A 24,204-nucleotide genomic window follows, 5' to 3' on the forward strand; every position below is an offset into this window, starting at 1 on the left:
GGAGAACCCGTATGCTTGATCTAGTGTCTATATATGGTAGCTAGAAGACTGTAGGAGGGCTTAAACTGCTCCCCAGACTTTTGAAACCCGGCCCGTCTCGATGCTTCGGTAATTCGTAACATCTGCAAAATGCTCTCTGATCGAGAAAGTGATGACGTCGACGGTTCGCCAGATTTAGGCAAAGGCAGCCTCGCCGCGTTCTACTCTGACAAGGGCATCGCCATCCTTCGCTTCCGTTTACGTAGTACTCAGGGGCGAATAGAATCTACATAAGTGCTTATGCGTACTACAAGCGCTAACTTCCATTTCAAATGTAAGGCGACGGAAGTATCTGCCCTGAACACTCCCCAAATCCAACCCGACCAAGACCATCTTTGCCTTGGGCTTTTGCTGTGTACTGGACGATATCACCATCCTGCAACCATACACGATTGATGCTTTTGCTTTCAGCACCTCCCTTGGTATTCGCTGTACACTGTCTAGTCCCGTTCCAGCTGGCTTCGAGAAAGCATCCCAACTCCGATTGGGTTCCGCCAGATAGAGTACCTGTCCCTATAAGATCTCCAGGCTGCATGGGACATCCACCCGCTGTGTGATGAGCGAGCATTTGCGCAAATGAAAAGATGGTGTTCTTGGTGTTGCACCGCGTGAGGTGGTATTTTTCCGAGTCCACTACGAAGGTCAGCCTCTGTATTTGTCATCTCGCACAGGGTTCTGGAGTACCTTGCAGATGGACATCAATGGCAATGTCGTGTACCGAGTCCTCTCTATCTTGGAGATAGGGTAGCAATGGATTCTGTGAGATGAAGTTTAGCTTTTGATCCAGGTCCTTCAAGTACTACCGGCCCCAATGGGTAAGAGGTTCTAGGGAATGTCTTACCGATCTCAGAGACTTCGTCCTGAATGGCTCTAGTGCATCCAACGTCACAATCCATGGAGAGATGCTAGTGGAAAAGTTCTTTCCATTGAACGGCCCCAGCGGAGTTGACTCCGCCATTTGTATGTCCCTTGCTGACCAATCATTCAGGAGAACGCATCCAAAGATATGCTCTTCAGCGTCTTTGATATCAATAGGCTGCCCCAGATCGTTCCCCTTACCAATGACGGCCGCAAATTCCACTTCGAAATCGAGTTTTTCACAAGGACCGAACTTGGGTTGCTGTTCGCTCGTCACAAATTGACCCCGAGGACGGCGTACCGGTGTCCCAGAAGGGATGACTGATGAGGCGCGACCAGAGTATCCCAACGGCATGTTGTAGAAGCTGGCAGGGACTTTCGAGCCAGGCCGTACGATGTCCGTGCACTGTTGCATCAGTTTGTCAGTATGATGTTTTTGGGCACTGGTGGCACCATTTTAGGAGTCGCATACATTTTGAGCATGGTGCGGGGTCGTGAAGAAGTCGGTGTAATTGCCCACGGACACAGGCAGATGCATGTTTACTAACTGTATGGGAATCACTGCTGCGCTTCTGAGTGTGGACTGGTCGCGCAAGACATTCCCGAGCGTGGTGTTCTCTGCGAGTATTTCCTGTAGGAAAGCTCGAACCTTGCGATGAACACCCCTTCCAAGAGTGGCATATCGATTCAAAGTGGGATCTTCGAGCAACGTCACGTCGAAATCCTTCTCGAGGGAAGCAAACGCCCCATTTCGGGCAAAGGCTTTCAGATCCAAAACGTGGTCTCCAACCGCGACACCAATACGTCGATCTGTGTCAGCTGCAGTGCTAAAGACGCCATATGGAAGGTTCTGTAAGGAGAAATCCGAATCTGCTTTGATTGGTATCCAAGATCCCATTTTCGGCGGTGCTCTTGATCTCAGAAGGGATTGAGCTGTAGGTGTGGTGTTGGAGTTCTTTCAAGTCACGACCACGCATCTCAATTTAGTTCATAGGAGTAGATGTAGGAAGAAAAGCAAGTGCTGAACCCAGGCTGAGGGAATTGTTGATATGTGAATTCACTGCTGACACCCCACCTCGTAGAACGTGAGACATGAGACGTGGCAATCCCAGTCCGGGGTCATTTGCGACCATGCAGAAGCCGGCATGCGAAGAGCACTCCTTTACCCGACATTGAAATATAGTAGCACGTGGAGAAGAAGCTTCCTGGGCTGGACACGGAAAATTGCACATTTCCCGCAAACTACTTAACTAACGGAAGCGGCTCAGGTCTTGATGAGCCGAGGTTGCCGCGAAGATCGATCAAGGTGTCGTCTCCTCATTGCAGCCTCTTGTTTGTACCAAATGCTTGTGTCTCCTACAGAATAGCTGCATGGCAATTAGTTCCTAGCTAGGAGAAACGCGTCGACGTGATCGGAGATACTAACTAGTTGGAATGAGGTGCAACGGAGGCCCCTTGGCCCTTGGCGCCGGAATGAGATGCCGAGCAGGTTGCTGTTTTGAACCTGGTAGACTAGCAAGATCCTACATGGCTGGGGATAGTCCATGAAGGAGGCGTAGGACTATTCTGGAGAATTAAGTCGGAGATTCGTAAAACTATCATGGAGATGCTGCTACTGATCCACATGACTGGCAGCCCTAGGATAGGTTTATTCCATGATGAAAGTAGAGAAGGCTGTACTGAAAAGGGGTAGGTCGAGAGTATGTGGACAGTGTGGAAAGTAGCGCAGCACTTTTTTCAAACGTTTTAATACATACGCTAATGTACAGAATTCTAGGGTCTACGTTTCCTTTCCGTTATTCTTACTTACTGTGCAGGATATCCTCCGCAATGAGTTTATACTGCTTCCGCTTCTTCCGATGCGACGGCCAAAGATAGGATTTCAGCCTGCCAACGTATCTGGCCATCAGAGGGAGAAAATAGCGTTCCGCGAGATAAGCACCCGCAAAGCCTGCCGCGGCCAAGGCGAGCAAAAATAACTCGTAGTCGAGCGACATCTCGGTGAGATCCATAAAATCCGACAGCCATTTGGCTGGGTCGAGAAGCATGTACAGCGACATCAGCATTGCGACAACAAGTGTGACAACAAACGGTACATTGGCGGTCATGGATTTGCGGAATGGCGGTCCAATGCTGAGCACTACACCAGACAGTGTGTATTGGAAGCACGACACTAAGAAAAGTGCAGTGTTTTGTGAGTTGTCAACGTTGGACTTCTGCTTGTCCAACTGAGGGGGTTGGTACCAAGGTTGAGCTTGGACGGTCTCGAATGCAACCAGCTGCACGAGTATGCAAAGCAAGATCTGACCTAGTAGTGGTGTGAGCACTTTCCTGGAGACGAGACTGGCGGTTGGCCGTTTCGTGCTCAACTTGGGGTACGCTCCGGTCCAACCCATGAATATCGCTATTGGCAATATCAAGGCCAAATCTATGAACAAGAATTGGAAATCGCCGAGGTTGGATGCTGAGGCATATAGAAAGCTGACAGATGTGAATTGGATGGCCGAGTACAAGCTCATGTATTTGAAACAGCAGAAGCTGGTGACAAGAGCTGCACGGCCTTCCTTGACCAGTGTTGGGACGCAGGAGATGTCGAAGACATGACTTGTGAAAGGGGCGGCGACTGAAGCCTCGGCTTCTGAGAGTGATACACCAACGTCGGCGGCTTTCAATGCACCACAGTCATTGGCACCATCGCCACAGAAACCACAACAATAGTCGATACTTTGCAGCTTCTCGACTAGTTCATGCTTTTCATCAGGTGACATTCGAGCGAAAACGGCACCTTTGACAAGCATGCGCTCGAGGACTTCTTTAGAACCAAAATCCACAATCCATCGGAATGCGTCACCAGTAACGGCCAATGTGTACTCTCCAATTGCTAACACATCATAAGGTGCCGCATTGTCGTCCTCTGCTGCTAATGGTGCTGGAAGGAGAGTATTTTCGTCAAGCTGGTAAATAGGGTTGTCCACACTTTCCCAAGTCAAACAAGCTTTGGGGTCCATCTTGTCTCCTTCAACGAAATGTGGCACAAAGCAGTGTGCATTTCGATCGATTAAAGTACACTCTCTTGCAACACTGATGGCAGTCAGAATGTTGTCGCCTGTGCACATGACATTCCGAATCCGAGCTTCGTTCAACTCCTCAATGATCTCAGTGGTGATATCTTTGAGCTTATTTTCAAAGACGATGAAGCCGATAAGCTGAAGTCTTGACTCAGCAGTCGTCCGGTCTAGTTCTTGGATTTCATCGGAACTGATCCGAGCAATATACTTGGAAGCACAGGCAATGACACGAAATCCCTTGTGAGTGTAGTAGCTGAGTAAGTCATCGAAATCATCAGGTATACTTGAAGGCGTACAAATGTCCTTCATCACCTCTGGGGCGCCCTTCACATACACGTTGGCGCCAGGATCTCCATATTGTCGGATAATAACACTGGCTCTCCGGAGGTGTGAAACAAAATCGAAAGAGCGGAGAACACCGAGCTCCACGCGAATGGGGGTGCCAGTACCCTGGGAGTCATCAAGGTCATATTCCAATCCGTGAGGAGGCCGAGCAACACTCGGCGCGGGATGAGATGTGCCGGGTTCAATGAAGTGACTCGTATTGCGGGAACCTTCTTCAAACGACCATTCGGTGAACTGAAACATCTTCAGGTCTAGAGGGTCGCCAATTAGCTCATCATCCACAAGCCGCAGTGAATGGCAAGTCGCCATCGTATATAGCATATTCTTGTTAACACGGTAATCCACCGTAGGATCACGATCGTACGATGCTGGTGGAAGAACTTCATGTGCCTCTTGGAGGATATCACCGAAACGGATTTCGGGATGCTGAACAAGTCGAACGCCCAGTACATCGAGACCATCCTCGGTCAGAGTTCCGGTCTTGTCAAAGCATACTATATCGAGTTTTCCAGCCACATTCACTCTCTGCGGGCTGATGCAGAAGATCTGCTGCTTCTTGAGTCGAGAGAGTGCGAAATTAGTTCCGATGGTGAGCGTGGCTGGCAACGCAGGAGGAACGACAATTGTGATTAGGTCAAGGGCTCGTACAACAATTAAATGCCATGCCAAGCCAAGTTTGACAAAGTTGATGAAGGATGCGATGAAGCCGACTGCCGCAACACCTCCCATGACTGATATGTAACGGAATGAGTCTCGGTAGAACTTGAAACCAGATGGTTTGGGGAAAAGCATCGACCGAACAAGGGCGCCCTTGGTAGTGTTGAAGCCAGTTCGAACAACGATCGCAAGGGCGACAGCCTCGTCATCATCAGTGTCTTGTGGCCTTCTTGCACGGATGATCTTTGTGCCACAGAAGAGGAAATGGCGGGCCACGCTTGGATGAATGGAGGTCGCTCCGAGGTCGACATAACGTAGGGCCTCATCGGTGATGGGAATCTTAGAAACCGGGATAGATTCACCTGAACTGGGTCAGGTCACGTTGATTGAATAGGAGTGTGTGGTTCATACCAGTCAGCATGCTCTCATTGATGATGCAGTCTCCTGCAAGAAGTAGACTGTCACAAGGCAGTTGGGACAATGAAGGATCCGAAACTTCATACACATCGCCCGGTACAAGATCGCCGGACATGGCAGCACGCCCTAAGGGAAACTTTAGGACTGTTTGGATTTCTTTGGATTTCATTCGCGGAGATACTTACAAAACCCGTTTCGGAGAACGCGAACATCACACTCGAAACGTGAGATTTGTCTCAGGCGTTCCATAGTCTAAAGCGTTAGTTTTTAAGTTTCGAACAATGGGTATTGTCACTCTTACTGATCGCGTTTCAACAACGGTGGTAGTTATTGAGAAAAGGGAGATAAGGAAGATGGCGGCTGCGTAGTAGTAGTATTCGTCGGCCGACCATAAGATAAGACTTGCGATTTGAAAGACGTAAAAGGGATGAAAGGCCTGTGGAGCCTTAGATTTGGTAAGTTAGACGGGGAATGGGATCAAACTGACCTCGTCGAGGAGTAGCTGAAGGATTGGCTTCTGCTCTATCTCGATCATGTTCTTGCCAAAAACTTGATCTCTTGGATCTCTCTCTTCGGAGTCCAAGCCTTCTCGCAGGGCTTTTATATCGGTCCATTGCGGGTCCCACCAGTCGCTGTTGAGTACGAATTTGTCCTGGACGGGATGGAAAAGGAGCCGCATATATCTGTAGTTGAGGGAGCGTAGAAAGGGTAACTCTTGGTCATCGTCGTAGCGATAGCTATTGGTCTTCTCTTTCTGGGATGGAGTAAACACGGTGGACAGGGGGTGGCCGTATTCTTGGACGGAGATATAGTGGATGGAAAATTCGCCCCATTGGTTCTGATGTCGTTTAGCCTTTCTCCGAAGAAGTCTTTGTGGCGGGCCATAGCTCACCTCTACAACAACCCAAGAGCATTTCTTGAGGGGCGTGGGGGAGCCAACAATGGAGATCCGCCAACGAGGGACCCAACGAAAGACAAGATAGCCAATTCCGGCAGTCAAGACACAGATTGCAATGTACAGCAAGAAGCCAAGGGTGGCGGTGGAGAAGCCAGCAATAACCATGGTCAGGTCTTCCGTCTCAATGTAAAGCTTTTGGCTGAAATTGCCTCCATCATCATGTTCTTGGGTATCGCTGCGAGCAGACTCGTGGCGTCGGAGGAGAGGCTGGTCGGAGGAGGATCGTAGTCTTCCAGATGACTTCCGACGCAGCGAGTCTGTTTCTCCGGCCTCCAGGTCACGGTCTGTGCTGTCTATATGGCCATCTTCTTCGTCGCTGAGATCCAAAACGGCCTCTTCGTCAGAGTAGTCGGGGGTCTCGTGCTCATCTTGAAAATAGGTGAAGCTAGATATTGAGCCCTTTCTTTGCCTGGGTCGCTGATATGCGAAGCCCGTGACACTGCTAGGCACGCTCTCCGAGATAGGTCCAGAGAAAGGCTGTGGGAGACATCAGCATCGGCGATCGAGATTGCGGGGAGACTGGAAACGCACCTCATCCGTCGCCATTTCGACCTCGGACACGAAACTAGCGCTGTGAAAGGATCAGCTTTCTTGAAGATCTTGCGACGATGAGTATGGAACAGAAGCTTACTTGCTCATGTTGGAGTCTCGTCGACGCATTATGCGACGTGCAGAGCTGCTACGGCGCAGCGCAGCAGAGGAAGGTCGTTCAGGAATGTCCATTTTGGTGGGAGTGCCTCGAGGGCACAATGACTTGACTTTCAGAGCATGGTACAGCTAAAGGTGGGGAGAGCGAGTCAGAGAAGAATAAATCTGAAATTGAGATATGTTGATATTAGTACGTACCTAGGTACTAGGTAGCTAGCATGGAAGCGTGTGAGGGATCCTTCCTAGCTGCGGTTGGAGGAACGAAGGCAAAGCGGAGGCAACTTTCGTTTACGAGGTGCACAGTACGCGAAACCTCGAGATGTGTACCTATGTACCTTGGCTTGGGCAGGTAGGTACCTAAAGACTCGGTACTCCCCATCGCTACGTGCTACGTGCTACTGGCGCTATGATGCAAGCAGTTCGATAAGCAGCAAGGCTACTAATTAATGGTCTGGGTGCCTGGAGGGCATTGGCAGTCCTTTTTGGCCGCCAAGCCACACTTTTCTGGCAATCGGCGGCTCCTCTTTTCCTCTTATCGCCAGGCCTGGGAAAACGTGGGCGGCTGTGAGTAGTACTCGTAGTACGGAGCACGGAGTTCTCGGTATGTCTTCGCTGCGGGCACGGTATCCATCCATCCATCCCACTCTTGCGGTAGGAGGGAGTCACAGACTCACAGCAGTCGCCTGCTAGGCGGGGACCTTCCTATGTAGTGACTGTTCGAGTTGCATCGCTGGCAAGCGGTTGTGCACCATCCAAGCAGGAGTCGTAGTCGCAATCATAGTCGTAATCATAGTCGTAGTGGCACCCAGTAGGCGTTAGTAGCATGATTAGTATGTCAATAGCTGACCTAGGAAGTCTTCTCGAATTCTTGGGGTGCAACTGAGTGGGTGGGTTGAGGTTCGAGTTTTCCTCACAAAATTGAAGCCCACGGGCAGGACAGAGGACTAACAAGTAACAACACATCTTGCCTTTGCCTTTGCCTCTGCCTCTGAACCAGGTTGACGACAATTCTTTCCTCCCTCCTCATCCAACCTTTTTCGCCTTTTCACTCTTGCACAAAACTCTTCCTCTTCTTGCACCACGTTCCAGGGCCACGCCATCTACTCCTGTACTCTCTTTGCCCCAGTGCTTTTTGCAGAGTTTTGAGCCACTCTTTTTCTCCAACACTTCCTGCAGCCAACCAAACCTTTCCACCGCCATTGCTCAAATCCCAACAACCATGGCTTCAGAAATCCCAAAAGGCCGCGCCAATGTTACTGCTCCGTATGTCCATCTAGCCTCCTCTTTATTGCTCTCTACCAGTATTATAGCAATTGACTAACATGGCCTTACCGTCCAGGACCCCTCAGAACAGTATGTTTTCACGCTCGATCGTCTACTTCCACTCACTCATCCTTTTCTAGCTCCTGCCTCCAATGCGCCAATATCCTCTCATGCGCAGGCCCCTACGATCGGTGACATTCAAGAAGGTGAGTAACACGGATTGTGCTATAATCCTCAAAATTCTGACTGCCCGCAGAGGATCTTGACCGCGTCACGGCCGCTTCCATATTCGCCAAAAACCCGGCTCTGGTCTCAATGATGCAGCAAAAACTTGGCTCTCTCATCGGCCGACCTTCCGGCTACATCGAGTCCCTCCCAGAGAACGTCCGTCGTCGTGTTACCGGTCTGAAAGGAATCCAAAAAGACCACGCAAAGCTAGAGGCCGAATTTCAAGAAGAAGTCCTCCAACTCGAAAAGAAATACTTTGCCAAATTCACCCCCCTGTATGAAAAACGATCCGCCATTGTCAATGGCGAAGTTGAGCCGACCGAAGGTGAGGTCGAAGCTGGGAAGGCCGATGAGGATGAGGAAGATGAGCCCAACGAGGAGCAAGATCAGGAGGACAAGGCTGCACAAGAGGATGTCAAAGGCATCCCAGAGTTCTGGCTTACTGCCATCAAGAACCAGATCTCTCTGGCAGAACTCATTACCGATCGCGATGAGGAGGCTCTTCGCTCCTTGACCGACATTCGCATGGAATACCTTGACCGACCGGGCTTCCGCCTAATCTTTGAATTCGCTCCTAACGACTTGTTCACCAACAAGTCTATCTCCAAGACATATTTCTACAGAGAGGAGAGCGGCTATGGCGGTGATTTCATCTACGATCACGCAGAAGGCGAGAAAATCGACTGGAAGGCCGGGAAAGATCTAACTGTTCGCATTGAGAGCAAGAAACAGAGAAACAAGAGTATGTTCGTCCCTCCGTTGTAAAGCTAAAATATACTGATCCGCCCCTAGACACCAAGCAAACGCGAGTCATCAAGAAGACTGTCCCTACCGAATCATTTTTCAACTTCTTCTCTCCGCCAGTCGCCCCCACTGATGACGACGATGTGGCCTCGGACATCGAGGAACGACTCGAGCTTGATTATCAATTGGGCGAGGACATCAAAGAGAAGCTAATTCCTCGTGCCATCGACTGGTTCACAGGTGATGCCTTGGCCTTCGAGGAGTTCGAGGACGCGGAAGACGCCGAGTTTGATGACGAAGACGATGAAGACGATGACGACGAGGAAGAGGCAGAATCCGATGAGGATGATGAGGAAGAGGGTGGCAAGCCCCGATCCCAACAACAATCAGAGTGCAAGAACCAGTAGATGGGTGTATGGATAAAACAGCATGCACCGCCGGTTTTAATCTACATATTGGGCAATGAGTCAGTGACTGCTGGGCCCTGGCTGCTCCATACTCCGAGGCAGCAATCTTGTTGTTTAAGTGTGAAGAAGCTTCAGGTTGACAGGGCCGCCCTGCCTAGGGTCCTGGACTCCTGGTGTGCGGTGTGCCTGTGACGAGACCCCGTCGTTGACCCGCTTCGAGCATAGTGGGCGTTTGAGATGCTGGGAACAATAAACCGAACCGTGGGTGCACGGAAGGAAAGGCAACAGTTAATTGTACTAAGCCAAGGTGGTCATTTTAGTTTAACAGTTGAGCCTGCAGTGGTGGCGTTCGAGCAGTATTTTAACCATCCAGCGACAGGTACGAGCAAGTGTAGTTTGTTTCCCCAATGCCCCCAGCCTGCCTTGCGTTTCTCTATCAAAGTACTTGAATGGACCAGGGCAATAATATCAAAAGTCATTGTTTACGAGTGCTCTCTTTCGGCCGTTCCTATTTACAAAAGACCAAGTCCTACGATCAGGCGGCAGTCCGGATGGCCGCCAATAGATGATCCTTGAAGGTGCATGGAATTAATTTTTTTCTTTTAGTAAATAGGGGTTATCTGTAACGAAGCGTAGCGGCATGTGGGCATTTGGGCGGCGAGCGGTGTGGTTGCGGACAATTTCTTGGTGACCAGGGACCATCTTAGTGCTTGAGCGGCGCATGCTAAACTTATTCGTTCCCTTCGTTAGGGGAATGAGCGCGGTGGACAGGGGGTCCGCGCTGGTAGAAGCGGCATAGCGTCAATGGCGCACCACTTGGGGTTGGTGTCTCTCCCATCGGCGCTGGAGGAGCAAGTCACTACCAGAGCCCCGGGCGATGGGCACTCGCATTGGCACTGGTATGGGCACGGGCACGGGCGTCGGCGTGGGCATGGGGCATGGGCACCACGCACGAGTGCACCACTGACCGACACGGAGGGTTAGAGTAAGTAGTAGTGACCACTAATCACCACTCACCACTCATCACTCACGCCTGGTTTCGCCTAGCTAGCCTGGCTCCTTACTGATGTTGCTGCTGCGTTCAGGCGCGTCTTTCTCACTGTCCCTGAAGACTTTCTGACATGTTCCCCAAAGATTCGAAGACACGGCCAGCCGCACCTGAGGCCATTTCAGCCATCCGCCATCAACATTCCATCCCTCTATCATTCTGAACTCTGAATTGACTCTACGCCTACTTCTGTTTGCTCTTCTATTTTGATACCCTCACAGATCCTCTCGTCTGCGGGTGATCGCCAACGCATTTCTGTTGACACGTCTCCTGCTTGATTAGATCCCCAACTCGCCCAACACGACTACATGGCTTCCATCGCCGCCATAAGTTGAAATTGATTCTTGATTCCTTCCAGCCCTCCTGCCAACCATGGCCAGCTGGGAAATCGGTACCCGGGCCTGGTTCCCTAACCAGGTCGACGGCTTTATTCCTGGTGAACTGTCAGAGAGAAAGGCAACCGGCGATGGGAAGATTGCCCTGATTTTCAACCTCGCCGATGAATCTCAGCACACCGTTGAGACCACTGAAGATGCCTTGCAAGACACCCAAAGTGCCGCTCTCCCCCCTCTGATGAATCCTCCCATGTTCGAAGCCGCCGAAGATTTGACCAACCTCTCCCATCTGAACGAACCTGCTATCCTGCAGGCCATCAAGCTTCGATATGCCCAGAAAGAAATATATACCTACTCCGGCATTGTCCTCATTGCAACCAATCCCTTTGCACGTGTCGACTCTCTCTATGTCCCTCAAATGGTTCAGGTCTATGCAGGCAAACAAAGGGCTTCCCAAGCACCCCATCTTTTTGCCATTGCAGAAGAAGCATACACAGACATGTTACGGGATTCGCGAAACCAGACCGTGGTCGTGTCTGGTGAGTCCGGTGCAGGCAAGACTGTCAGTGCCAAATATATCATGCGATATTTCGCGACTCGCGGAGCCCCTGGCCAGCCATCAAAGGGTACAAAAGGCAGAGCTGATGCTATCAGTGAAACTGAGGAACAAATCCTTGCAACCAACCCCGTCATGGAAGCCTTTGGCAACGCGAAAACAACAAGAAACGACAATTCGTCTCGTTTTGGAAAATACATTGAGATCATGTTTGATAAGAACACCAGCATCATCGGTGCCCGCATAAGAACATATTTACTGGAGCGATCACGACTTGTCTTTCAGCCCTTGAAGGAAAGGAACTACCATATTTTCTACCAACTAGTGGCTGGTGCAACTGCTCAGGAGCGAGAAGACCTTGGTCTGCTCCGTGTCGAAGAGTTTGATTACTTGAATCAAGGCAACGACCCAGTGATTGATGGGGTGGATGACGCCGCTGAGTATGTTGCCACTAAGAAATCCATGACCACCATCAACATTGCGGAGGCTACTCAAAAGGAGATCTTCCGCATCCTGGCCGCGCTCTTGCATATTGGTAATATCAAAATCACTGCCACGAGAACGGACTCCTCACTTTCAGCCACCGAACCCTCATTAGTGCAGGCATGCAATATGTTGGGCATTGACCCTGCCAACTTCTCCAAGTGGACCGTCAAGAAACAACTCATCACTCGCGGCGAAAGAATCACTTCAAATCTTACCCAGCAACAAGCAACTGTCGTGCGAGATTCCGTGGCCAAATTCATCTATTCAAGTCTTTTCGATTGGCTCGTCGAGACAATCAACCATGACTTAGCCACTGAGGAAGTTTTACAACGACTGAATACATTTATTGGTGTTCTGGATATTTACGGCTTTGAACACTTCGCCAAAAACTCATTCGAACAGTTCTGTATCAATTATGCCAATGAGAAGCTTCAACAAGAATTCAACCAGCACGTCTTCAAACTTGAACAAGAAGAATACATGCGTGAACAGATTGATTGGACGTTCATTGACTTTTCCGACAATCAACCTTGCATTGACCTTATCGAGGCGAAACTTGGTATCCTATCTCTCCTGGACGAAGAATCTAGGCTTCCCATGGGTTCGGATGAACAATTCGTTACTAAACTTCACCACCATTTTGCTGCGGATAAGCAAAAATTTTACAAGAAACCCCGTTTCGGAAAATCTGCTTTTACCGTGTGCCATTATGCTTTGGATGTGACTTATGAATCCGACGGTTTCATTGACAAGAATCGAGATACTGTGCCAGATGAGCAGATGGAGGTGCTTAAGAACTCCTCCAATTCTTTCTTAGTACAGGTCTTGGAGGTCGCCTCAGCTGTGAGAGAGAAGGACTCCGCCCAAACAGCATCAAAGACTGTTGCACCGGGCGGTGGTAGACGAGTTGGTGTGGCTGTTAACCGCAAGCCCACACTAGGAGGCATCTTCAAGAGCTCCCTCATTGAACTCATGCAAACCATCAACTCTACCGATGCGCACTATATTCGTTGCATCAAACCCAACGAAGCCAAAGCATCTTGGAAATTCGAAGGGCCTATGGTCTTAAGTCAGCTGAGAGCCTGTGGTGTTCTTGAGACTGTCCGTATCAGCACTGCTGGTTATCCTACTCGTTGGACGTACGAAGAGTTCGCTCTGAGATATTATATGTTGTGCCATTCGTCGGAGTGGACCACAGAAATCCGCAAGATGGCTCAGAACATCTTGGTAAAGGCGCTAGGCGCAACAGCTCATGAGAAGCGAGACAAGTACCAACTAGGTCTGACCAAGATCTTTTTCCGAGCAGGTATGCTGGCCTTTTTGGAGGACAAGCGGTCAGCTCGCCTGAAGCAATGTGCCATCATGATTCAAAAGAACTTGCGTGCAAAATATTGGCGCCACAGGTATCTAGACGCGCGCCAGTCCATAATCGACGTTCAATCTGCCACCCGTGCGTTCCTTGCCCGGCGAAGAGCAGAAGAGACCAAACAAACCAAGGCTGCTACAGATATCCAGAGATTCTGGAGGGGCCAAAAGGAGCGGAGAAAGTACAACCGAGTCAGAGACGACCTCATCCTTTTCGAGTCTGTTGCCAAGGGTTTTCTTTGCAGGAAGAATATCCTCGAAACCCGGGTTGGCAATGCTGCAATTACCATACAACGAGCGTTCCGTTCCTGGAGATCGCTACGTGCATGGAGACAACACCGCAGGAAAGTCGTCATTATTCAAAACCTATGGCGTGGCAAAGTTGCTAGGCGTGACTACAAGAAGGTTCGTGAGGAGGCTCGCGATCTCAAGCAGATTTCATACAAGCTGGAGAACAAGGTTGTGGAGCTTACTCAAAATCTCGGCGCATTGAAACGAGAGAACAAGACTTTGGTCTCTCAACTGGAGAACTACGAAGGCCAATTGAAATCCTGGAGATCCAGACACAATGCCTTGGAAACACGGTCAAGAGAGTTGCAAACGGAAGCAAATCAGGCCGGCATTGTTGCAGCTCGTCTCAGTGCGCTCGAGGAAGAGCATGCTAAGCTCCAAGCCAGCCATGATGAGCACATGGGCAACGCAAAGAGATTGCAAGATGAGGACAGGAAACTTCGAGAGTCGTTGCAGAGCTCAAACAACGAACTTGAAAAACTCCGTCAATCCGTCTCAACACATGAGAATGAGAGGGGCACATTACGACAACAGATCAATGAGCTTCAAGATCAACTCGAGATCGCGAGAAGAGCACCGCCACCAGCACCAACCACCAACGGAGTCAATGGCGATTACGCCAGTGCCAACGGCAATGGTCTGCCCCCTACTGGCCTCATTAATCTGGTCTCATCCAAGAAACCTCTCAAGAGACGAAGTGCTGGTGCAGCTGAGCGAAGCGAGATGGATAGGTATAGCGGTGCTTATAATGCACGACCCATGTCAATGGCTATTGACATGCATACAAAGACTCTCTCTGGCTCTACCTTCAATCCAGGTTTGGATAGTGTTGAGATGGAGCTTGAAAATCTCCTTGCACAGGAGGATGAGCTCAACGAGGAGGTCACCATGGGTCTCATCCGAGGCATCAAGATTCCTCAGCCTGGAGCCAATCCTGCACCAACAGACAAGGAAGTTCTTTTCCCCTCATATCTCATCAATCTGGTGACTTCCGAGATGTGGAACAACGGCTTCGTGAAGGAGTCCGAGCGGTTCCTTGCCAATGTGATGCAGTCGATTCAACAAGAAGTCATGCAACACGATGGTGATGAGGCTGTAAACCCCGGTGCTTTCTGGCTGTCCAATGTCCACGAAATGCTTTCCTTTGTCTTCCTAGCCGAAGACTGGTACGAGGCTCAGAAGACCGACAACTACGAATATGACAGACTGCTTGAGATTGTCAAACACGATCTCGAAAGTCTGGAATTCAACATCTATCACACTTGGATGAAGGTTTTGAAGAAGAAGCTTCACAAGATGATCGTTCCAGCTATCATTGAATCTCAATCGCTTCCTGGGTTTGTCACCAACGAAAGTAATCGTTTCCTCGGAAAGCTGCTACCTTCGAACAACACTCCGGCATATAGCATGGACAACCTCTTGAGCCTGCTGAACAATGTTTTCAAGGCAATGAAAGCATACTACCTCGAGGATTCCATCATTACACAAACAGTGACAGAACTACTCCGTCTGGTTGGTGTGACTGCCTTCAATGACCTTCTCATGCGCCGTAATTTCCTTTCTTGGAAGAGAGGCTTGCAGATCAACTATAACATTACACGAATTGAGGAATGGTGCAAGAGCCATGATATGCCAGAAGGGACACTTCAACTGGAACATCTCATGCAAGCGACTAAACTTCTTCAACTCAAGAAGGCCACTCTGAATGATATTGAGATCATCCAAGATATTTGCTGGATGCTATCCCCGAATCAAATCCAAAAACTCCTGAACCAATATCTCGTTGCGGATTACGAACAACCCATTAATGGTGAGATCATGAAAGCAGTGGCGTCGAGGGTCACCGAAAAGAGTGATGTTCTGCTTCTGGCCGCTGTGGATATGGAGGACAGTGGACCGTACGAAATTGCTGAGCCCCGAGTCATTACAGCACTTGAAACATATACTCCCTCATGTAAGTATTCGCCCACTTTGATTCGTGCCATCTGGAAAATAGATCACAACACTGACTTTGTCAAACAGGGCTTCAAACACCTCGACTCAAACGACTTGCAGAGATTGTTTCTGCCCAAGCAATGGCTCAGCAAGAACGGGGAGACATCCCGGAAGGTGCTATTAGTGATTCCGAGGCTGTCTAACTAAATTCACTCATGCGGATGTACAAAAGCGACGAGCTCACGTCTCACGGCCATTGGTACAGGGGAACCGTGGAGGATGAATGGATTCTCATCCACGTCAGGGAACCCTTTTGTTAAAGGACTGATTTCAATTCCTTGCCCCCTTTCTGTTGCGAGCACCCTCGAGCGGACATAATCTTTTTGGGCATAGCATTTGGTGTTTGGAGAAAGAATTTGTGGGTTTGCAGAACCAGCGAGAGCCAGGAATCCATGTCAGCAAGCAGGCATCGTTGACGCCCTTCCATGCCTCGTCTCCGATTCTGACTGGATTTCCAACATCTATTCGTGGAGCATCTTGAGCTAGACACATGGACAGATGTGAGGGCTCCCTCTCAACCTAAGATAAAGCCATTCGTTGGCTTGCCAGCTACTAATTAGATGCTTGCATGCGCATGGAGAGCCCCTTCGCTTTACCAGGAGTTATGCTGAGCGTTTCTCTTCGACTTCGTTTTCCGGGTTACGCGGGCTAAGACTTCCGTAAGAACCCATAGTATGTAATGATGATGGTGATTGGATGTCCGACCTGTATATTCCCTGTCTGAGCTGCAGACTGCCACTACATTGACTATGGCACTATTCCCACAACCCTAGACCTCTCGCCCCTCCCATTTTCAACAAACAAAGATGCTGTCCCAAGTGCTTACTTAAGTCGAGTACTGACAGAATTAGCTATGTTCGAAGATGTCGAAGAGAACGAGTCGACCGAGGGAAGCGATAAAAGCGAAAGTCTAAATTTGAAACCTTAAATGCATGCCATCGAGCTGAAATCACTTGCGCACCGCCCTATGTACTAGGTATTTTTCCGCTTTTAATGGCCCCAAGTAGTATGTACCCATGTTCTAGCGTACCTGCTTAGCTTAGCTCGAAGGATTCTCTCCCTTCATGTGCCCGTCTCACCAGATGGGCTCCCTGGACTATGTAGAATCATGGCCAACACCACCACAGTACACGGCAGCTAGACGATCTGATAGACAAACTTCTCCGCGCTGACTCTGCCGTCCTGCTGCTCCTTGAATCCGGTCAAGATATTGCCGATGCCACCCTTTTCACTGACAGGGTTGGGCTTGATTTTCGCGGAAGAGAGCAGCTCCGGCAACAGGCCCAGGTACTTCTCCCAGACAGCCTTGTCCTGCGGCGTCGCCGGCCCACAGTTGTCGAACGCCTTGTACTTGAGCGGGCGCTCGAAGACGGTGTAGACGATCGTGCTCTCCAGCCGGACCTTTGAGTTGTCGAACTCTCCAGAGTCGCGCAGGTGCCCGACGGGGAGAAGCGTCACCACATGTCCTCCCTCCCCTGGGCTCAGGGCCTTCGCGACGGCTTGCACCGTGCCTTTCTCCGCAATGCAGTCGAAGGCATGCCGCAGGCCGTTGTGCGTAAGGCCTCGCACCTGCCCGGGCCAGTCTGCGTCGGTGTAATCCACGACAGCATCTGCGCCGAGGGACTTCAGCAGCTCGTGGTTCTTCTTCGACCCGGTCGCGACCACGTGCAGGCCCGCCAGCTTGCCCAGCTGGATTGCGTACTGGCCCACGCTGGACGCGCCGCCATTGACGAGCAGCGGGACGGGACCCTTCGTGGGCTCCGCCGGCTCCGGGAGCGCCAGCCGCTGGAACAGGGCCTGCACGGCCGTGGCGAACGCCAGCGGCATCACCGCCGCTTCCTGGAACGACGTCCCCTCCGGAATCTCGTAGACCAAGCTGCTCTCAAGCACGACGTACTCGGCGAATGCGCCCCGCGTCGGCGACACCGTCGTGCCCTGCACGAAGCCCGCGACGCGCTGGCCTGGCCGCCATGCTGACCCGTTGCTGTCTTCGACCGTCCCTGCGAAGTCACAGCCGATGATGCGTCCAGCGGGCACCGCGGAAACGGCCTTCCAGTCCGTAGGGTTCTGTGCCACGTAATGCACTTTCACCAGGATCTCGCCCGCCGAGGGCTGGGGGCGCGCCACATCCTGTACGCCCGCTGTCTTGCCCTCAATTGTTACCAGTGCTTTCATTTGAGCCATGATGTTTTAGTTCAGTATATAGATCTGGTATCCTGTGTCTTGGTGGATGATGATGCTGACGTTGTTGTTTCCTGTGCAAGAAACATAGGTGTTGATGGGCTGCGATGTGTGGTTGGTTATAAAAAGTCAGTGATGATATTCGGGGCACGTCACGTCATAACCTAATCATCGGATCAAAGGATGGTAAATGACGTTAAATCGTTTTCGGAATACATTCCTCAGAGATTCAATCATTAGAGAGTGATATCTCTGTCTCGATTATCATTTGTAAAACACGGCAGGAGCTGTCCTACGTGAATCCACGGCAGCACATCACAGATAGGTATATATAGTCGTACTAGTTGGTTCATCAGGTCGAACTTGGAGTTGGCTGATCGAGTACGGTAGAGTACTCAGCCCACATAAGGCAACGCCACATCTAAAACAGGACTAGTGCCGAGCAACTTTCATATCGAATCTTTGTCAAACTTTCTCGAACAAGTGGTGCAAAAGAGGAAGACAAGAAATTGACCACATATAGATAATTCGTTGCGACAAACCATCCGGGCTGTCGACGGGTCCCGTTACTCTAGGGACAAACCGCTTGAAATATTGATTGTTTAGCCAGTGGCTTGAAACCATGAGTGACGACAGTATGCACGACACCTCGGTGGAGGAGCTAGACTACGATCACGGCGAGGAGATTTTACTCGGCGGGGCGAAGAAACTGGTGATAGTGAGCTCCCTCCCCATCCTGTCTCCCTCCCTTCCATTTTTGAATGTTTGGATGTGAAAATGCCTAGGCATCTAATATTCTGGACTTACTCGTCCGGTCTTGTGGACTGGATTGGCGAGAGTTGTGGATGGACTGGAATCCATAACAAACGGATCTGGTTTACAACGGTTTATTGATTGATTGACTAACTGACTCGCGAATTGTGTAAATAGCTCCCTGGTGCATCTTCACATGCTGCGTCGTTCCAGATTGAGAAGGAAGATCATACGCTTGGGAACGCATTGCGGTATTTTGTCAACAAGAAGTATGCCCTCCCACGCTCCCATGCATGGTGTGCTCCTATATTGACGTGGATGCTTTAATCAGCCCTGATGTCGAATTCTGTGGCTACACGATTCCACATCCTTCCGAGACCAAGATGAACATTCGGATTCAGACCTGGGGTGAGTAACAAACAGTCCAGCGTATCCAAAGGGTTTGGGTTTTGGGAGTCCTGACCAATCGACAGAAGATACAAATACCACTGCGACCGATGCTCTCCGGAAAGGCTTGAGCGATATGATTGAAGCATGCGATGTCATCTCCGAAAAATTCACTGAGGCTTGTAACGAATTTGATGATGGGAAGTCATGAAAATGAAAGGAATTCCATCCGATTTATTCCTCGGGAGGTGATTTTGCCAGCGTGCATTGTGATGGCGTCTTGGAGTCTTTGTTCAGGCTATGTACATATTCTTGGGTTTCAAGGCGAAAGTTCGTGTCAATTCCGTCCCTAGAGACTGATTAGCAAATGATACCACCATTGGTGTTCCAAACTCGTACCTCTAAGAAACCCGACACGAAATTCTTGGGTAATCTTGCATTTTCATCTTCCTCCGCTCTGAAGTATTTCATCACGTGTGTGCTTTGCTTCCAGAAGTTCAACGTTTCCTGTCGGTCGCCTCCGTTAGTGACGATGTCTGCGCGTGATCGATTGGGGTGCCCTCACTTGGAATTCGGCATGGTTGTGGGCGAGAAGCACATCAACTGCCTGCAGGTGGTTTACATATCTATGCTTCTCGAATTCTTGTCTGACTTTCGTTCGGATTTTGGAAACTGGCATGTTCAGGGAGTACATGGTTTGGATTTCGGGGGTCTAGATATCGGCGTGTCTCAGTGAAACTTTCTCCTTCAATCAAATGCAGTCCAACGATGTCCATACCGCTCTTAACCACTCTCTGTAAGACTTGAGAACTCTTCGGCGTGCATCTGCCCAATTGATTGCTGTAATGCCCAGTTAGCCATGTCAATTCCGTGGCTTGCTCGCTCGCTCGCTCGGGGAGGACAAAGGATTGGACGTACACGACCGCGTCATCTGCGCGAGATATGTGGGATTGATCGTCATCTTGAGAAGCTGCAGCTCATGCCAGAGCTTGGAATAGTGATGCTATGCCAGAACGAGAGGAAATCGCAGCCAAACCCGACCAAAGGCCATGAGGTTGAGGTTCGATGAGTGGAGCTTCCTCCTCGGCCAACCTGCATCTTCCCAATGCTACTCAGGACACCGCCCTGACTAAAAACTTAGCATCTTCTTCCTAATGACACCAGGGACACCGCCCTGTCTCCTCAGCTCGAATTCTGCCGTTTACAACAAACTACTTCTCACGGAAGAAGATATTGATATTCTGCCCATCTTACGACGGTCGGTATCCCTTTTCTTGAATATCAAGACCAAGCAGATTTCCCATCTCTTCTATCGCAGCCATGGGTTCACTTGAGAGAACCGACCCCATTTCAGGCTCCCGGAGAACGCATACGCTATCCCGCATCACCAATGAAACCAAGGTCCAGGTCTCTCTTTCACTCGATGGAGGCTCTTTGCTCCCATTCGAGAACTCTCAACACTTTCCTGACCCGATTCCTGAATCACAGAAGCAATCGCATCCAGACGTTCTATTTCCTCTCCCCAGATCACATCATGCCACCCAAATAACAGCTTCTCAACAAATCGCCATTTCAACAGGCGTTGGATTCCTTGATCACATGCTGCATGCTGTCTCAAAGCATGCTGGATGGTCTCTAGCTATCCGAGCAGTCGGAGATCTCATCATCGATGACCATCATACTGCGGAAGATGTCTTTCTCGCTCTTGGAACTGCCTTTAACGCCGCATTGGGGAAGCGGGTTGGAATCGTACGCTTCGGCAGGGGTGATGCTCCCCTCGATGAAGCTTTGTCCTGGGCTGTGATTGATTTATCCAATCGTCCATACAGTGTCATAGACTTTGGCTTCACCAGAGAGAAGGTTGGTGACTTAAGCACAGAGATGATCACTCACGGACTGGAAAGCTTTGCCCAAGCAGCGAGCGTGACACTGCACGTGAAGACGGTTTATGGGCACAATAATCACCATAGGGCAGAGAGCGCATTTAAAGCGCTCGCTGTTGCGATCAGACAGGCTTGCGAGAGGAGGGCTGAAGGTAGTGTTGGGAGTGGAGATGTCACCAGCACCAAAGGCGTCCTAGGCTCTAATGTCAATAGCTAGCCGAAAAATCCATTAATCGCGTTAATGCAGGGCCAAGGGTCAGCTTTCCCCAGCAAGCAGAGTTTAGGAGGACGCATCTTTCTAGCTGACAGCTGAAGACTTGATGCTTGAGCCACATATGTTGCGACAAGTATTTGACTTCTTCTAATACTAGCAACGGTTGCTATGCTGTCGGTCTTCTGCGGCAACTTCTGCTCAAATACGATAGAACGCAGAAACGAATATTCCGACCTCGTCGTGACCATAGCCAATATTTCACACAACAACATGCACGCCAGTAACTCCAAATACCCAGTAATGACATTTCACACATTAAAATCAGCCTAAGCCGCCCCAAGCGCCTCTTAATCTTCTGGCTAGCTGGAGATCTTTTTGCATAATGGTAACTCTCTTTGCATGTATCGCGCACAGGTTTGTGTCCTCGAACAAATGGACAAGAAAAGCCTCACTGGCCTCTTGTAAAGCCTGGATCGCCTGGCTCTGCCACCTGAGTTCCTGGCCGACTTGGAAGGGGAGAATATACTGGGCGATTTCGCGGACGAGTCGCGAAAAGGGCAGCTTCAGCATTAACAGATCGGTGGATTGCTGGTACCGTCTGATCTCTCGTAGTGCCTTGGTGCCAGGTTTGAAGCGATGCGGTTTGCGCCGCGGGATCGGGTCGCCCGCTGTCAGAGTTAGCAAAACTCATGAAGGGCCGAGAGAGTGAGTTGTAGAACTAGACGTACGTTGTGGGAGCGAGAGGCGCTTCCCCCCGACTCTAGATCTTGGAGATGGATCTGTGCGAGACCCTTGCCCTCGTTTAGGTGTTGTCGGTCCAGACCGCCGACGAATGCTTTTGGTTTGCGCCATCTTGGAATTCCTTCGCGACAAAGTCCCTACTGTCTTGCAACCATTCGGCAAGGGCGGATGAGACCGAATAAAACAGAGCCAGCTCACGAATTCCCGGGTAAGTCAAAGGTACTCGCAGGTGGGGCGGGTGAGGGTGCGGCGCTCGCAGGTGTTGGGGGAAGTCTCGTATTTATTATGGGAGTTGTCAAGGATTGTGAAGTTGAGCTGCTGCAAGAGGGGTGTAATACACGTTGTCGGTTGTTGGTATGTGAGATTGTTCTTTGGTGGTTCGCGTTAATCGCGGTCGCGCGTCTTCAATTAATTCATTAAGCGACCCCTAATAGCGCTAGCCGTGCTTGCAGGCGATTGCTAGCCAGTCATGGAGGCAGTGGCATGTTGCTGCTATTACTTGATCCTATTCACCGCCGCCGCAACGACATTTAGTGGCGCTAATTCCCTGCTTATCCATCATCCACCGGCAGTAGCTGTCTCTTCACCACTCCCCTCATTGTTTGCCTCCTCGTCTCCTCCAACCTCAATAGAGGCCACCTACCATTACAGACCTTTCTTTGTACTCCATAGATGAACTGGTCTTTTCCCATACTTTCACCTATTCCACCACCAGATGAGATTCACAATGATTATTCTGGCCTCCGTTCACCTGTTCTGACCCAGTCTGTTCTTTCGCCGATATACGTCCTCATCCGGGCCCCCGAGTTCTTCCTCGACTTTTCCCGCCTCGTCCTGCCCTTCTTCCAAGTGATACCCTGGACCATGGCTGCTCTCCTTGGGGGCGGCGACGATGCTTTAAATCAGCTGGGTCAGTTCCCTCTGGAACAGTGGTTCTTCGAGATGCCACCTTGCACCCGCTACTGGACTACTGCAACCGTAATCACATCCATCCTCCTTCAGTGCAAGGTCATTACACCCTTTCAATTGTTTTACTCCTTTAGAGCTGTCTACAACAAATCTCAGGTATGATATGATCTCTCCTCATTCAACTAAAAGACCACTAACAATGTCCAGTATTGGCGGTTGTTAACCACCTTCATCTACTTCGGCCCGCCCTCAATGGATCTTGCATTCCATGTCTTCTTCCTACAGCGATACTCCAGGCTTCTCGAGCAAGGATCAGGGCCATCACCCGCAGTCTTCTCATGGTTGTTAGTCTACGCCTGCACGTCGCTCTTAGCCATCAGCTCTCTCACCACATCTATCCCGTTTCTTGGTTCAGCATTATCAAGTACTTTGGTTTATATCTGGTCAAGGAGAAATCCCGATACTCGGCTGAGTTTCCTCGGTGTCCTTGTTTTCACTGCGCCTTACCTCCCATGGGTTCTCATGGCTTTCAACATGTTCATGCATGGTAACATTCCTAAAGAAGAAATTATGGGCGTCATAGTGGGACACATCTATTACTTCTTTGCCGATGTTTGGCCTGGAATGCATGAAGGACAAAGACCTATGGATCCTCCCGAATTTTGGGTCAGAATATTTGAACGTCGAAGAGCAGAGACTGCTCAGCAGAACATTGATGGTGATGTCGCCGCCGCTGCCGCCGCTAGGCCTGCTGAAGTACGATGAATGCGAAAGCTAGACTTCCACTTCCTGCCAGGATATACCTGTTACCTCCGCTTCGTTCTTGGTGTTTGAATACTATAGATCGCCAGAGAAGGAAAGAAGGAAGCAAAGTGAACGATTAATCCGAGACCGCAATATCCCTATGGTCAGAGGAGATGAACGCGAATGTGGCATAACCAGAGAGTTTCCATTCGGACCACAGATCTTGATGTCAACTCTCAAAATGAGGTTCCCGATGAATTCGGATCGATATCTAGGAGATTGAATGTGGTGCCGTTCCGATCTAGACAAGAACAACGCCTTGGTTCAAATAGCACCGATTGGTCTTGCTGTTCACCTTAGCAAGGTGTATATGATCCAAACTTAGCACTGCTAGCAGTTGCCCAGCCGTCAGTGTCTATCAATGCAGATCGATGCAATGCATTTTTACAAGAAATGTCTTATGGGAGAGTCCTCTGGATCCTGAAGAGATGGAAATCTATAGACCACTTCTTCACGTCACATCGAGAGGCGTTCAATACCTATCCAGCCACGCCAAAAATAAAGAAAATCCCTATCTCAAACAACTTCTTACAATTCGAGAAGGTCAATGGGCACGATTTACTTTCTCCAATACAAAATTCATTATCGAATCACAGTATACGCCCTCCCCTGTATGAAGCCATT

The 24,204-nt window shown here is 50.0% G+C and overlaps 10 protein-coding genes across 10 annotated transcripts; 5 read left to right on the plus strand and 5 right to left on the minus strand.

Annotated features, from left to right (window-relative positions):
- Positions 1-307: 307 nt before the first annotated feature.
- A1O9_03326 (fumarylacetoacetase) lies at positions 308-1,795 on the minus strand (the record flags this gene model as incomplete). Its single annotated transcript, XM_013408892.1, has 4 exons — positions 308-672; positions 724-796; positions 881-1,303; positions 1,370-1,795. 4 exons carry the CDS (start codon positions 1,793-1,795, stop codon positions 308-310), a joined length of 1,287 nt encoding a protein of 428 aa, XP_013264346.1.
- A 904-nt stretch (positions 1,796-2,699) lies between these two features.
- A1O9_03327 (ATPase) lies at positions 2,700-6,888 on the minus strand (the record flags this gene model as incomplete). Its single annotated transcript, XM_013408893.1, has 7 exons — positions 2,700-5,329; positions 5,379-5,510; positions 5,570-5,636; positions 5,686-5,820; positions 5,872-6,222; positions 6,277-6,819; positions 6,874-6,888. The coding sequence occupies 7 exons, from the start codon at positions 6,886-6,888 to the stop codon at positions 2,700-2,702; spliced, it is 3,873 nt and encodes a 1,290-aa protein (XP_013264347.1).
- Positions 6,889-8,209: 1,321 nt separating this feature from the next.
- On the plus strand, positions 8,210-9,632 carry A1O9_03328 (nucleosome assembly protein 1-like 1; the record flags this gene model as incomplete). The annotated part of the gene is made up of 5 exons (XM_013408894.1): positions 8,210-8,253; positions 8,330-8,343; positions 8,394-8,459; positions 8,510-9,223; positions 9,274-9,632. The coding sequence occupies 5 exons, from the start codon at positions 8,210-8,212 to the stop codon at positions 9,630-9,632; spliced, it is 1,197 nt and encodes a 398-aa protein (XP_013264348.1).
- Positions 9,633-11,052: 1,420 nt separating this feature from the next.
- On the plus strand, positions 11,053-15,855 carry A1O9_03329 (uncharacterized protein; the record flags this gene model as incomplete). Its single annotated transcript, XM_013408895.1, has 1 exon — positions 11,053-15,855. The coding sequence occupies one exon, from the start codon at positions 11,053-11,055 to the stop codon at positions 15,853-15,855; it is 4,803 nt and encodes a 1,600-aa protein (XP_013264349.1).
- Positions 15,856-16,845: 990 nt separating this feature from the next.
- On the minus strand, positions 16,846-17,892 carry A1O9_03330 (uncharacterized protein; the record flags this gene model as incomplete). The annotated part of the gene is made up of 1 exon (XM_013408896.1): positions 16,846-17,892. One exon carries the CDS (start codon positions 17,890-17,892, stop codon positions 16,846-16,848), a length of 1,047 nt encoding a protein of 348 aa, XP_013264350.1.
- Positions 17,893-18,935: 1,043 nt separating this feature from the next.
- A1O9_03331 (DNA-directed RNA polymerase I and III subunit RPAC2) lies at positions 18,936-19,240 on the plus strand (the record flags this gene model as incomplete). Its single annotated transcript, XM_013408897.1, has 2 exons — positions 18,936-19,050; positions 19,116-19,240. 2 exons carry the CDS (start codon positions 18,936-18,938, stop codon positions 19,238-19,240), a joined length of 240 nt encoding a protein of 79 aa, XP_013264351.1.
- Positions 19,241-19,419: 179 nt separating this feature from the next.
- Positions 19,420-19,990, minus strand: A1O9_03332 (NADH dehydrogenase (ubiquinone) 1 alpha subcomplex 6; the record flags this gene model as incomplete). The annotated part of the gene is made up of 4 exons (XM_013408898.1): positions 19,420-19,536; positions 19,595-19,741; positions 19,808-19,869; positions 19,948-19,990. Coding segments are annotated over 4 exons (369 nt in total), but the record flags the coding sequence as incomplete, so codon positions are not given.
- A 359-nt stretch (positions 19,991-20,349) lies between these two features.
- A1O9_03333 (imidazoleglycerol-phosphate dehydratase) lies at positions 20,350-21,129 on the plus strand (the record flags this gene model as incomplete). The annotated part of the gene is made up of 1 exon (XM_013408899.1): positions 20,350-21,129. The coding sequence occupies one exon, from the start codon at positions 20,350-20,352 to the stop codon at positions 21,127-21,129; it is 780 nt and encodes a 259-aa protein (XP_013264353.1).
- Positions 21,130-21,447: 318 nt separating this feature from the next.
- On the minus strand, positions 21,448-21,978 carry A1O9_03334 (histone H3-like centromeric protein A; the record flags this gene model as incomplete). Its single annotated transcript, XM_013408900.1, has 2 exons — positions 21,448-21,794; positions 21,855-21,978. 2 exons carry the CDS (start codon positions 21,976-21,978, stop codon positions 21,448-21,450), a joined length of 471 nt encoding a protein of 156 aa, XP_013264354.1.
- A 753-nt stretch (positions 21,979-22,731) lies between these two features.
- A1O9_03335 (uncharacterized protein) lies at positions 22,732-23,541 on the plus strand (the record flags this gene model as incomplete). Its single annotated transcript, XM_013408901.1, has 2 exons — positions 22,732-22,932; positions 22,984-23,541. The coding sequence occupies 2 exons, from the start codon at positions 22,732-22,734 to the stop codon at positions 23,539-23,541; spliced, it is 759 nt and encodes a 252-aa protein (XP_013264355.1).
- Positions 23,542-24,204: the final 663 nt, after the last annotated feature.

The sequence above is a fragment of the Exophiala aquamarina genome (genome assembly GCF_000709125.1).
Source record: "Exophiala aquamarina CBS 119918 chromosome Unknown aczIA-supercont1.2, whole genome shotgun sequence".
Taxonomy (NCBI): Eukaryota; Fungi; Ascomycota; class Eurotiomycetes; order Chaetothyriales; family Herpotrichiellaceae; genus Exophiala; species Exophiala aquamarina.